This window comes from Triticum urartu, unplaced genomic scaffold (genome assembly GCF_003073215.2).
Source record: "Triticum urartu cultivar G1812 unplaced genomic scaffold, Tu2.1 TuUngrouped_contig_641, whole genome shotgun sequence".
Taxonomy (NCBI): Eukaryota; Viridiplantae; Streptophyta; class Magnoliopsida; order Poales; family Poaceae; genus Triticum; species Triticum urartu.
In genome coordinates this window covers 47,823-59,600 of record NW_024117171.1, presented here as the reverse complement: position 1 = coordinate 59,600, position 11,778 = coordinate 47,823, and the positions used below count along the sequence as shown (strand labels likewise).

The 11,778-nt window shown below is 48.8% G+C and overlaps 1 protein-coding gene across 1 annotated transcript; it reads left to right on the top strand.

Moving 5' to 3' along the window:
- The first annotated feature begins 3,115 nt into the window (after positions 1–3,115).
- On the top strand, positions 3,116–7,830 carry LOC125530570. The gene is made up of 6 exons (XM_048694950.1): positions 3,116–3,260; positions 6,184–6,387; positions 6,480–6,653; positions 6,738–7,097; positions 7,182–7,391; positions 7,481–7,830. The coding sequence occupies exons 1-4, from the start codon at positions 3,150–3,152 to the stop codon at positions 6,837–6,839; spliced, it is 591 nt and encodes a 196-aa protein (XP_048550907.1). The 5' UTR covers positions 3,116–3,149; the 3' UTR covers positions 6,840–7,097; positions 7,182–7,391; positions 7,481–7,830.
- Positions 7,831–11,778: the final 3,948 nt, after the last annotated feature.

Here is an 11,778-nt window from a genome sequence, read left to right as displayed (position 1 = left end):
CTATATGATGCATCTAGTTGCTAACCCTTTCTTTTTCGGTGTTCCTCTAGTATATTTTGTTGCATATATATGATTGTACATCCTCTTCATGAACATGCATCTCTAACAGGTACCTAGTTTCTTGATGGCGAGATGGAAGTGCTATGTCGTGTACAAAGGGAAGGTTCCGAGGGTGTACAACGAGTGGCATGAGTGTCAGGCACAAGTGAATGGGTTCTCGGGCGCCAGCCATAAAGGCTTCAAAAGCAGACAAGAAGGAGAAGCTAGTTACTTGAGGTTCACGCTAGCGCGAGAGAGGACTCGTAACCGCCACCTCATGTACTGCATAGTTCCGCTCTCACTCATAGTGATAGCTCTTCTCGTGTATACCTTTGTTTAGATGGATGACGTTCTAGTTGCAAGTATTCGAGACTTGCATGTATCGCTATTTTCGAGATGATGACAAGATACCACTTTGTGTTGGATGATGATTATGATGAGACTATTTGTATGTATATGCTATGATTACATTTCTGGTCTCGTAGACATTTGTATGTGTATCATGATGACATTTATATGTGCTAAAGATTCTTCTATAAAGCCTGTTCAAATACAAAACAAATATGCCCAAAAAAACTACTAAAATTAGCAGTAGTGAGTGGAGAAAAGTTAGCAGCAGCGCGGTAGTAGCAGTAGCGCGTACAGGAGAAGCACACTATAGCTATTAGCAGCAGAAAACTTCCACTAAGAGCGTTGCTGCTACACTTGTGTAGAGTAGCGCTGGTGAGCACGTGCTACTGCTACGTGTTAGCTGTAGCACCTTATTAGTAGAGCCGGACCCCGCGCTACTGATAGACCTAAAACCCCCGCTGCTGCTAGCCTTTTCCCTAGTAGTGGTATCCACCAGGTTGTGTTAGGTCAGCCCATAGGAACACTTTGGAGCAACATCCGGGCCAGACCCACGGCAAGATCCCCTCCGTGTAGACCCGAGGTGTCCGTTCCCCCCCTCCAGGTGCCGGTGGCGGCGCCGTCCGTGAGGGGGGGCACACACCGGAGACGCGTGCCGGGCGTTTGCACCCGCCACAACACTTCCAGACTTGTGAGAGGCCGCCTACGCAAGATTTGGCGGCATGCTAGCCCCCGGAGGCCGCTGGCCACAGTCGTAGACACGCGAAGAGCAATCCGCGTAAGAGGGAATTGTTCAAATACTACTCCATCACGAACAATTATGAAAAATTACCATCAGTCCTACAGCACATGTGCCCACGTCGTGTAAAAAACTCATGATTTTATCGCGATCCGAGTATTTAATAATATTCACGCCGCATCGTTACCGCAGAACGTCTACTACCGTGTCATCGCCGTCCATGAGGGGGGGAGGGCACACCCCGGAGACGTGTGCCGCCTCTTCGGACATGCCGCCACACCATCCCGCATGTATGAGTGCCCGGTGCGACGCTCGGGTGGCATTGCTACCCCCCCAAGGGCCCTCGTCCCGCCTAACCCTGTAGCGTTTGACCACGAGATCTACCCCTTTGACTTTGCACGGACGGGCTTTGAGCAGTGGACGTATCCACCCGGTTGTGTTAGGTCAGCTTATAGGAACACTTTGGAGCAACATACGGGCCAGACCCACGGCAAGATCCCCTCCGTGTAGACCCGACGCGTCCGTTTCCCCCCTCCAGGTGCCGGCGGCGGCGCCGTCCGTGAGGGGGGGCACACCCCGGAGACGCGTGCCGGGCGTTTGCACCTGCCACAACACTTCCAGACTTGTGAGAGGCCGCCTACGCAAGACTTGTGAGGGGGTTCCAGACTTAGCCGCCGCCACCCTCCCCGCGGCTCCGGGGTGTGCCACCCTCATGGGCGTCGCTGCCGCCATCTCTCGGAGGGGGGAAATGGCCACCACAGGTTACACACGACAAACTGAAAAATAGTAATAATTGAATTTATAAAAAAATAAATATGCCATAAAAATTTAAAAAATGCCGTAATAAAAAAATAAAAAAATGCAAAGTACCTATGCCGACGGCTAGGCCGTCGGCATATCTCATACCTTATCGACTGGGCTCTGTCGCTGGCAGGTGGGACCAAGCCTATGCCTAGCCGTCGGCTTAGGTCCAACCTTATCCAGTCGATGCACGCCCTCCTCTCCTCCACTCGCTGCACGTCTCCTCTCCTCCACCCGTTTCTCTCCCCCAACCACCGCCGCCACCCTCTTCCCGTGTCGTGCCGCCGTCGTCCCCACCCTGACCCGCGCTACGCTGTGGTCCTCCCGACCTGCGCCGCCGTCCTGCCCGCCCCGCTATCTTCCCCGCCCCCGTGCCGCCCCGACGTCCTCCCCGCCCCGCGCCTCCCCGCCGTCCTCCCCGCCCCTGTGCCACCCCGACGTCCTCCCCACCGTCCTCCCCCGCCCGCGCGCCTCGGCCCGCCCCGACATCCTCCCCGCCCCACGCCGCCCCGTCCGCACCCGCCCTGTGTCACCACCGTCCGCGCCCGCACCGGCCCGCAAGGTCTTGACTCCGGCCGCGGGTCCGGCGCCCCTTCCCGACTGGTTGGAGCAACCGGCCCTCCCTGTGCTGCAGCTCATCACCGCCCCCAATCGCCGCCGCCCCTCTCCTCCGACCCGACCAGCCGGCCCTCTACATGAGTTTTTTTCTTCTTTTTTTAGTGTTTTGGTACTATATTTAGGTGGATGAATGCATAGATGATGGAATGTATGTCATATTTGTTAGATGTAGTTAGTTTGCAAAATATTGATCAATGGATGTTATTAGCAATATGAGTTTTTTTAAGTTGAACTGTGAATGTTGTTGTGTGATGTGTGATTATATACTTTTTGCACGGTGGTATTTTGATCATGATGGTGTTGCTACAAATCAATGATGAAATATTTATTGACACTTAATGGTCTTGCTAAAGAATACTTATTTGAGAAAAATGGTGATGTTCATAACTTGTTCATATGGATTTCTTTTAGATGATGATGATTGTTAGATGAGGAGAGATATGATTTTTTATGCTTCGATGATTTTGAGATGATGATGATGACCGATGATAGATGATTGTTAGATGATGATGTGGATGATAGATGATGATATTTTTTATGCTTCGATAATTTTTGAGATGATGATGATGATGATGATTGTGATGTTCTAATTTTTTTTATCGCGATGGATTTTGCAGGCTTTGTGGTGTCGCATTTCATCGGAGTGACCGTTGTACAATGCGTTGGTCCCCCTGAGCATCTCTCTGTTGTTCGACTACTTCCTCTACAGCCGAGGGTGAGCTACAATTCCATCTCCTCCATTTTTTCATATCACTAGATTTCATTCTCAACTCAACTGGCGTAACCTAGGCGTCCCCCGTCCGAAAGGGTTGCATCGATAAATATGCATTCAATTGCATATTTATCACCGCAGCTCTTTCAGATTGTCCAGCGTTTTCGACGGACAGCCCGAGGATGTGTAGATTGGGTATGTTCTCCATGTTCTACCCCGTTCCGAGACAGGATTTCAGCGGCGCCTCCCCATTGTTCTCCGGAGCACATTCTCTCGGCTATTTGCCGAGACGTGTATCTAGAGAATAGCGGGGAGTTGCTGCCGAAATTTTGTCTCGAAACGGGGTAGAATGGAGAACGTACTCAATCTACACATCCTCGGGTGGGATTAGGACCCATCTTTACCTATTAGAGATGTAGGTGGATTCAATGCGGTAGAAACTAAAAATTCGATGTGATTAATTTAAGTGAATCCTTAATTATGATGTGTGGCTTGTAAAAAAGCAAAGGATGGCAGATAATCAGTGGATGTACAGTGGTTTTATCCATCGGAATCGAGTAACATCAGAGTGGATCGCGAAAACTGATGTGTATTTGAAGGAGATATTCCGTCGTCCAATGAGAATTATCCCACCATGCCCCTGTGCGAGATGTGCCAGACGTCACCGTAGAAATCAAACGGACATGAGTGAGCACCTTCGCACGCACCGATATATGCCAAACTTTGACATGCCGCCGATAATCATAGCCGAGCAGGACCGTGGAAGAGAGGAGGTGATGCGACAACGCATCGATGGATATGAGGACGACGGGGTCAGGGACATGATAGATGATGTCATTGTTGCAGAAACGGCAAATGCGACACCTTCAGAGAATGAACCGGAGGAGCCGGAGGCAACCGCAAAGGCCTTCTTGGAGGTCTTGGCCTCGTCGAAGAAACCTCTTTATGCGGGTGCGAAAATATCTCAGCTGGATGCCATCTCGCAACTGATTGCAGTCAAGGCTGAGTACGGCTGTAGCCAAAAATGCTTCGAAGCATTCCTGGGAGTATGGGCTAACAGCCTCCCTGAGGGTCATGAACTGCCGAAAAGCATGTACGATTCAAATAAAATCATGAAGGCACTCTCTATGGATTATGAGAAAATAGATGTTTGCCCGAAGAATTGCCTTTTGTTTAGGCACGAGTATGCGGATGACAAGTACTGTAGGAAGTGCGGTTCGTCTCGGTACATTGAGGTGGTCGGTGAGGATGGTGAGAAAAAGCAGCTAACCATCCCCGTTAAGGTTCTTCGGTATCTTGATTTTATAAAAAGACCACAGCGCCTTTTCATCACGAAGGAGTCTGCCAAAATGATGAAGTGGCACAAGGAAGGTATAAGGTACAATCCAAAAAAAATCGTACATCCATCGGAAGGGGAAGCATGGAAGTCGTTCAATGAAGAATACCCCGAGGAAGCAGCCGAGGCTGGGAATGTCAGAATAGCCATATCAGGTGATGGGTTGAATCCATATGGTATGTCGTCCAATCCATACAGCTGCTGGCCCATGTTTGTAATTCCGCTCAATCTTCCTCCCGGTGCCCTAATGCAACGGAAGACCATGTTCTTGTCGCTCATCATTCCGGGGCCTGAATACCCGGGGAAGCAATTGGGTGTGTTTATGCAGCCGCTGGTCGATGCTTTGCACCATTCTTGGTACTTTCCGAGGTTGACATATGACCGGGATCTGCAGAGAAATTTCTTGATGAAATTTTGGTTGCACTATTGCATGCATGACTTTCCCGTCTATGCTCTATTCTGCGGATGGTGTACAAGTTGGAAGATGCCATGCCCAGTGTGCATGCAGGCTCTGCGAATGATTTAGCTAAGTAAGTGTGGCAAGTATGTAGCCTTTGACCTGCATCGACAGTTCCTCCCTCCGGACCATCCAGATAGGGAAGACAAGAAGAACTTCACGAAAGGCCGGGTTGTTCATTAAGTAACTGAGGTTCCAACATTTTCGGGGGCAAATGTTCTTGCTCAGCTAAAAGCTCTCAACGCTAAAGTCAAAGGCAAAGGCAAAGCCAAAGCCAAAGGCTTCAAGGGATATGGTGAGACGCACAACTGGACTCACATTACCCCCTTCTCGCAGCTTCCCTATTTCAAGGACCTCAAACTTCCTTACAATATTGATGTGATGCACACCGAAAAGAATGTGGCAGAGTCCCTTTTCCACACGATCCTCAACATTCCTGATAAGACGAAGGATAACATTAAAGCTAGATCCGATCAACAGAGAATTTGTGATAGACCATGCCTGAACATGAAGCCTCCCACAGGCGGTCGAAAAAACCGGTTCAAGCCAGATGCTGACTTTGTCCTTAAACCGCTAGAAAAAAAGGAAGTACTTATCTGGCTGAAACAAATTTTGAAGTTCACCGATGGTTACGCATCGAATATAAGTAAGGGAGTCAATCTTTCAATGGGCAAAGTGACCGGCCCAAAGAGTCATGACTACCATGTATGGATTGAGCGGATAATGCCGGTGATGGTTCGAGGCTATGTCCCCGAGCAAGTCTGGCGATTGCTTGCCGAGCTTAGCCATTTCTTCCGCATGCTCTGTGCTAAAGAAGTAAGTCAAGAGGTGATTTAAAAATTGCATAAGAAGGCACCGGAGTTGATAGTCAAGCTAGAGAAGATCTTTTCACCAGGCTTCTCCACGCGGATCGGGGTTGTACTGTCCGGATCCAGTCAGGCAGCCGGACCGTCGGGTTTTGGCCACGAGCTGGGACCACTGGGAAGCGGCCCTCCACGCGGACCATGAGACCCATGCCAAGGCCGTGATCACTACTTTCTGGGTGAGTTCTCTTCAGAAGCACAAGTCCATTCTAGTTTCATGAATGATTTAACTCATGGCTTCTTCCATTCTTTTTTCATGCATGATTGTAGAAATTCCATCGAGTTCTTCCGGAGCACAGGGCCAGAGCGGACCAGATCGTGCTGCGCCAATGCAAGAAGAAGGCCCGCCAGATGCAGTACGAGGTGCGATATGTGGCCATCTCGACATACTACCACGATGTTCTTGGTGTGAAGATGACCAAGGAAGAAGCGCGGAGGATGGGCATTGCCTTCGAGAGGGACGAGTTCTTGGCGGTAAGTATAAAAGATTTTTCAATATGCTTTCATTACCTTGTGGTACATTTCACCATTTCGTGTTGACATGCCATTATGCTTTTATTATGTAGGTGTGTCCAAATTGGTGTTATGGAAAAGATGAGTCCTGGGCGGCATTGGTGGATCTTTGGTGTGATGAGGCTGGAGTCTGGGCGGCTATGAGAATAAAAAACAAGGCTAACCGAGGGAAGGAGGGAGTACATGCTCAGGGAAACCGAAACCACTATCTCCACAAGGCAGTTAATGTATGACTAACCCCATTAAACATTCTTATTCTTCTATTTACCATCACTTTCTTATGTATGACTAACCTCTGTTTGGTGGTGCAGGAGGAGAAACTGAAGCGGCCGCTCTCACACATGCAGGCGTGGGAGATCGCCCATACGCGGAAGGACCCCAAGCCTGGCGAGCCCAAGTACTACGGCAAGTAGACCGCGGGGAGGAAGAAGGCCTACTCCGCAGCGTATCTGAAGTTACATCCTGACACACCTGACCCCATTGCGGCGGATCTGAAGGAGAGGGCGGTGGTGAGCATGGGGCCCAAGGAGCACGGTCGGGAGGCGGTTCTCGATGCTGTGATCACTCCTACTATCTCCTACACACAGCTCCGTCCGATCGACCCGAGCCTGAGCTAGCGCACGAGCAAGCCAGTGACCAGTGCACAATCCCTCTTTCAGGAGCAACAATCTGTAAGTATTTTCCCTCTTATCTTCATTGCTCACTTTATTTTCCGCATTTAGTAGTTTTATGAGTTTCATCATGTCATACCGTAGGCCTACCTGTAGTACACACGCCAGGATACCATGGCGTGGCATGAGAGGCTTTATGAACACCAAGTGCAGAGGGATCGCCAGATGCAGCAGGCTTTTCAGGAAATGGCGGCTGGTAGGTGTCCTCAGTTGCAGCCAGCACAATGTCCTCCAGCACAACCAGTGTTGCTGACCTTTGAGGAGTTTGTGGCACAGAACGCTGGCCCCTCGCCGGTTAGTTCATCCCCAATCTATTCACCCAAAGCATGCCATGCCTTTCAACACAGTCATATATCCCGTTAATATGACTTTTCAACATCCAGGGAACAACTGGATCTACCGTTGGCGGTGGTCTTCGCAGCACTTCCGAGACACGGAGCCCGACCACTCCGATCCACAGAGGCGGAGGCGGAGGTGGAGGCGGTCTTGACGGTAGCGCTGCCGCTAGCAGTGATGACCTGGGCTTCGGCGGTCTTGGCGGTGACGACCTCCGCGGTGCTCGACGTCCTGGCGCTTAAGCCTTGTGTGTGGTGATAATCCTTGTGTGTGGTGATGATCCTTGAGATGACTTGTGTGCGGTGATGATCCTTTAGATGACTTGTGTGCTTCTCTATATGCTTATGCTTATGTTTATGTTGATTGTGATGATGCTTATGCATATATTGTTGTGATGGTGCCGGATGATATCCCGTTGTGTTCTATATGTCTATTTCCATCATATATATCTGCTGATATGTGCTGTATGTTTGAATTGAATTGATCTGAAAACAAACAGAAAAAAGAAAAAAAATCAAATGCAAACTATGCCGACGGCTAGGCCGTCGGCATAGGGCTGGCGTGAGCTCCCAGTAGCTGACACGTGGCATCTATGCCGACGGCCTAGCCGTCGGCACAGTTTTTAAACTAAGCCGACGGCTAGGCCGTCAGCATAGATGCCACATGTCAGCTACTGGGAGCTCTGGAGGAAGGAATATGCCGACGTACCCCTGTCCCATGAGCAGCGTCTGGTCGCCACGTGGCACACCTAAGCCGACGGCTAGGCCGTCGGCGTAGTTTGAAACTAAGCCACGTTGTGTGCCATGTGGCGACCAGGCGTTGGGCAAACTTGACGGCAGCCGCCGTTAGGCGTGAACGTTGCCGACGGCCAGGGCCGTCGGCATAGATGTACGGCCCCCGTCGAGAATGCTACTATGCTGACGACTTTTCTATGCTGACGACCTCCCAGGCTATGCCGACGTATATGTTGCCGACGGCCCTATGCCGACGGGGGCCGTCGGCATAGATCTGTCCCGACGGGATTCAGGGCTATGGTCGTCGGCATAGGGGGTGATTCTGGTAGTGCATGGACAAGATGGTTTGGAAAGATTGGGCTCCCCCAAAAGTCAAGTTCTTTGCTTGGTTGGCTCTCCAAGACAGGATTTGGACCGCGAATAGATTGGCAAAGCGTGGGTGGCCAAATTGTGATCTTTGCCCACTTTGCAAGAGGGAACAAGAGAGTAGGAGTCACGTATTCTTCAAATGCCACTTCTCTAGAAGGCTTTGGTCCTTGGTGATTGACAAGTACCACGTCCCCGATTTCGTCATTTCCACTTGACCCTTGTTCGACTCGGTCCAATCTTGGTGGGCAAGTACTTAAGCCAAGGCATCCCTCACCATGCTTGTTTCATGGACAATTTGGAATGAGCGAAACGCACGAGTTTTCAGGCATAAGTGCGCCCCTCCGACAGTGCTGCTTTCCTCCATCGCCACCGAGGTTAACCTTTGGATCATCGCCGGTGCTAAAAAACTAGGGTCTTTGCTATTGTGCGAGTAATCCGCATGCCGTGTACTCTGGTTGTTTGTAACTAACTCTATTCTCTCTTATTTAATGAATGAGGCAAAGCTTTTGCCTCCGTTTCGGAAAAAAAGAAAAACAAAGAAAAAAAAAAGCAAAGCAAGCATTGGCCAAAAGAAAAGAAAGGATCTTGATGAGTTTTGTTTGCCACACGCACACTTACACACAGACACTCTGCTGCTGTGTCTGCTAAAGAGCAAAAGGGTACTATGGCAGAAGCAAAGCACCGCGGTAGAGCGGCCATGCGTGCGTGCGTGCGTCTTGTGTGAGCGCGCGTGAAATTATTAACAAAGGGTTCTTCTCTTCTTCTTCTTTACAGGCAGGCGATCTGTACGAGTTATCTTTGCTTTCTGCAGAACGAGTATCAATCGCGCGCTACTTAATCACTTGACAAGCTTTCCAATTACTTACTACCCAGTAGTGCAACTGTTACCCTCAATAGTGCAGCGTCTAAGCCCTCGGATATAACTACTACTGGTAACTTAACTCGATCGAACCATCCTGTGGCTGCCTACCTGGCTCCAACTCAGGCTCCTTTTTTCACATAGACCCCATTCGTCGTTAAGGAGCCGGCTGCTAGTGGTACAGACCTAGAGCTCCGTGGCACATGCATGCTGATGATAACAATCACTTATTACTCCCAGTGAGCGAGTAAGCGAGTGAACACTAGTATTCGTGCGTGCAGCAGCAGCAGCAGGAAAATTGATCCGTTGGTGTTTAATCTGTGGCAGGTAAGCTCGCCGGCGACACCACCATCTGTCATGCCACTGTGCATATGCACTGTTTCTCCATAGCATTTGCGATGATATTACGGTGTTGATCATGTCAAGCAATTACCGCTACTGCTTGACTGCTTGTCCCATTTCGATCAAACGCATCGTCTTCTTTTTACTACACGTCTGCACCTTTGTTTTTCTCCGGCTCTGCTTTGCCTCCGTTTCGTAAAATTTCCAGCTGTAAAAAACTCACCTTTTTCATTGGGCGCATGCCTCTCCTTCATTGCCGCGCCTTTTGAATTTCGTCCATCCACTCATCTGGCCTGCTTTTTGTTGCTACTCCCATCCCATCCCGGTGTGTCACAGACTGTATCCCTCTTGCTTTATGTATGGATGCAAAGCAAAAGCAAGCTTTGGCTAAAGAAGAAGGAGGTTTGCTTTGTGTTTAAACAATGAAAGTTTTGTTTGCCACACGAACACACAGACGCACGTTGCTGATAAAGAAAGAGCAAGAGGATATGAATATGGCTCCATCGTTATTCTTTTTCTTCTTCTTCTTTTTCTTGGAGGCAGCAGCTCGCAGACTTGTATGTACATATGTACTCCTCTGGTCCATATTAGCTATGGCTGATTTAGTTGGATCACAGAAAGTACTCCCTCCACCTGGAAATACTTTATTAGAGGGATAAATAAAAACAAATTTATGTAGAATTAAAATACATCTAGATATATTTATTTATCTGAAAAGTATTTTCGGACAGAGTGAGTATTTGATTTGCAAATATTAATTAAGGCGGCTTGGTTAAACATTGGGTCAGACTCCGTCCTCAACTGCACTGCACTCGACAAGCTTTTTATTTGTTTATAGCATCTGTCAGTAACAATAACAGTTTCAGGGCCTCTTTGATTCGTAGGATTTTCAAAACGCGGGAATAGGAAAAATATGGGATTAGAGTGAAATGTCGTCTTGAATCCTATAGGATTGTAAGAGTGTTTGATTGTGCATAGAAAAAATGTAGGATTCTTTCAAAAAGGTTTGAGTGGATGGAATATTTACTATGAAATCTAGTGCAAATGAATCCTATGAAAAAATTCCTATGGTTACAATCCTACGAATCAAACAACCAAAATAGAAAAAAAATCCTAAGGATTAGAATCCTCCAAAATCAGTGTTGCTTGCAGGGATAAGAGATTTGTGCTTGGTAGTACTTTCAGACAGACTGGAGCAGTGCAGGGCTGGTTTTGTCTCTACCGCGCTTAAACCAAGCTTAGTAATTTGCTAGTAATTGAATCCTTCATCTTCCTGTATGCGAATTGAAGCAAGCAGCCGTGCACAGAAGTGGGTTAGATTACTTCTGACTCCGTCAGGTACCACTGCTAATCAATAGTGGAGTATCTCACTCGTCAGAGAGAATTAACTACCACAGTAAGTAGATCGATCATGACATGTCGTCATAGATTTGTTTTTTTGCCGTGAGGCCATTAGGAACCATTCCTCGGCCAAACTTTTCATACCTGCACAATACTTTTTTTGCGGGGTAATACCGGTACAATACTTCATCACATTTGATTCCAAAAAAGATTCAGAATTTTCTAACTTATTTTAATTTAATAAATTATTGGACGCATATAGGGTGCCCATGTACTAGGAGCACCAAGGTATTTCTCCTTTGTGCTCAGCCTTTTTTCTCGAAGCCTGCATTGTTAGGGCATCTCCAACACAGATCGCTGTTCGGTCCTCATGTTTGGTCCAGATAACTTTAGGTGCGTTAGCTCATATTGTGCTAGACATGGACCAACATCCGAAGTCTCCTAAATTGGACCAAATCAGGGGACTCTGACACTCGAGACCCATCCCAAAATGCCCCTCAAACCTCACTTTTGTTAGATGCCGACCCTCCTCCTCCACTAACTGTACTCACTCCCAGGAGCCCGACAAAGCCACCGCACCCTCCTGCTCACCGCCCAGGCCTTGCTGGACCTCTGCTGCATCACCCAGCCACCTCTCCGCCAAGATCGATGCCGCCGCCGCACCTCCTGTGTCCGTCCGTCTCCCCGGTACCCCCCACCC

Coding starts and splice junctions, on each gene's coding strand:
- LOC125530570 (XM_048694950.1), top strand. CDS start 3,150: ATGGATTTTGCAGGCTTTGTGGTGTCGCATTTCATCGGAGTGACCGTT. Junction 3,261..6,183: donor TACTTCCTCTACAGCCGAGG/GTGAGCTACAAT, acceptor GCATGATTGTAG/AAATTCCATCGAGTTCTTCC. Junction 6,654..6,737: donor ATCTCCACAAGGCAGTTAAT/GTATGACTAACC, acceptor TTGGTGGTGCAG/GAGGAGAAACTGAAGCGGCC.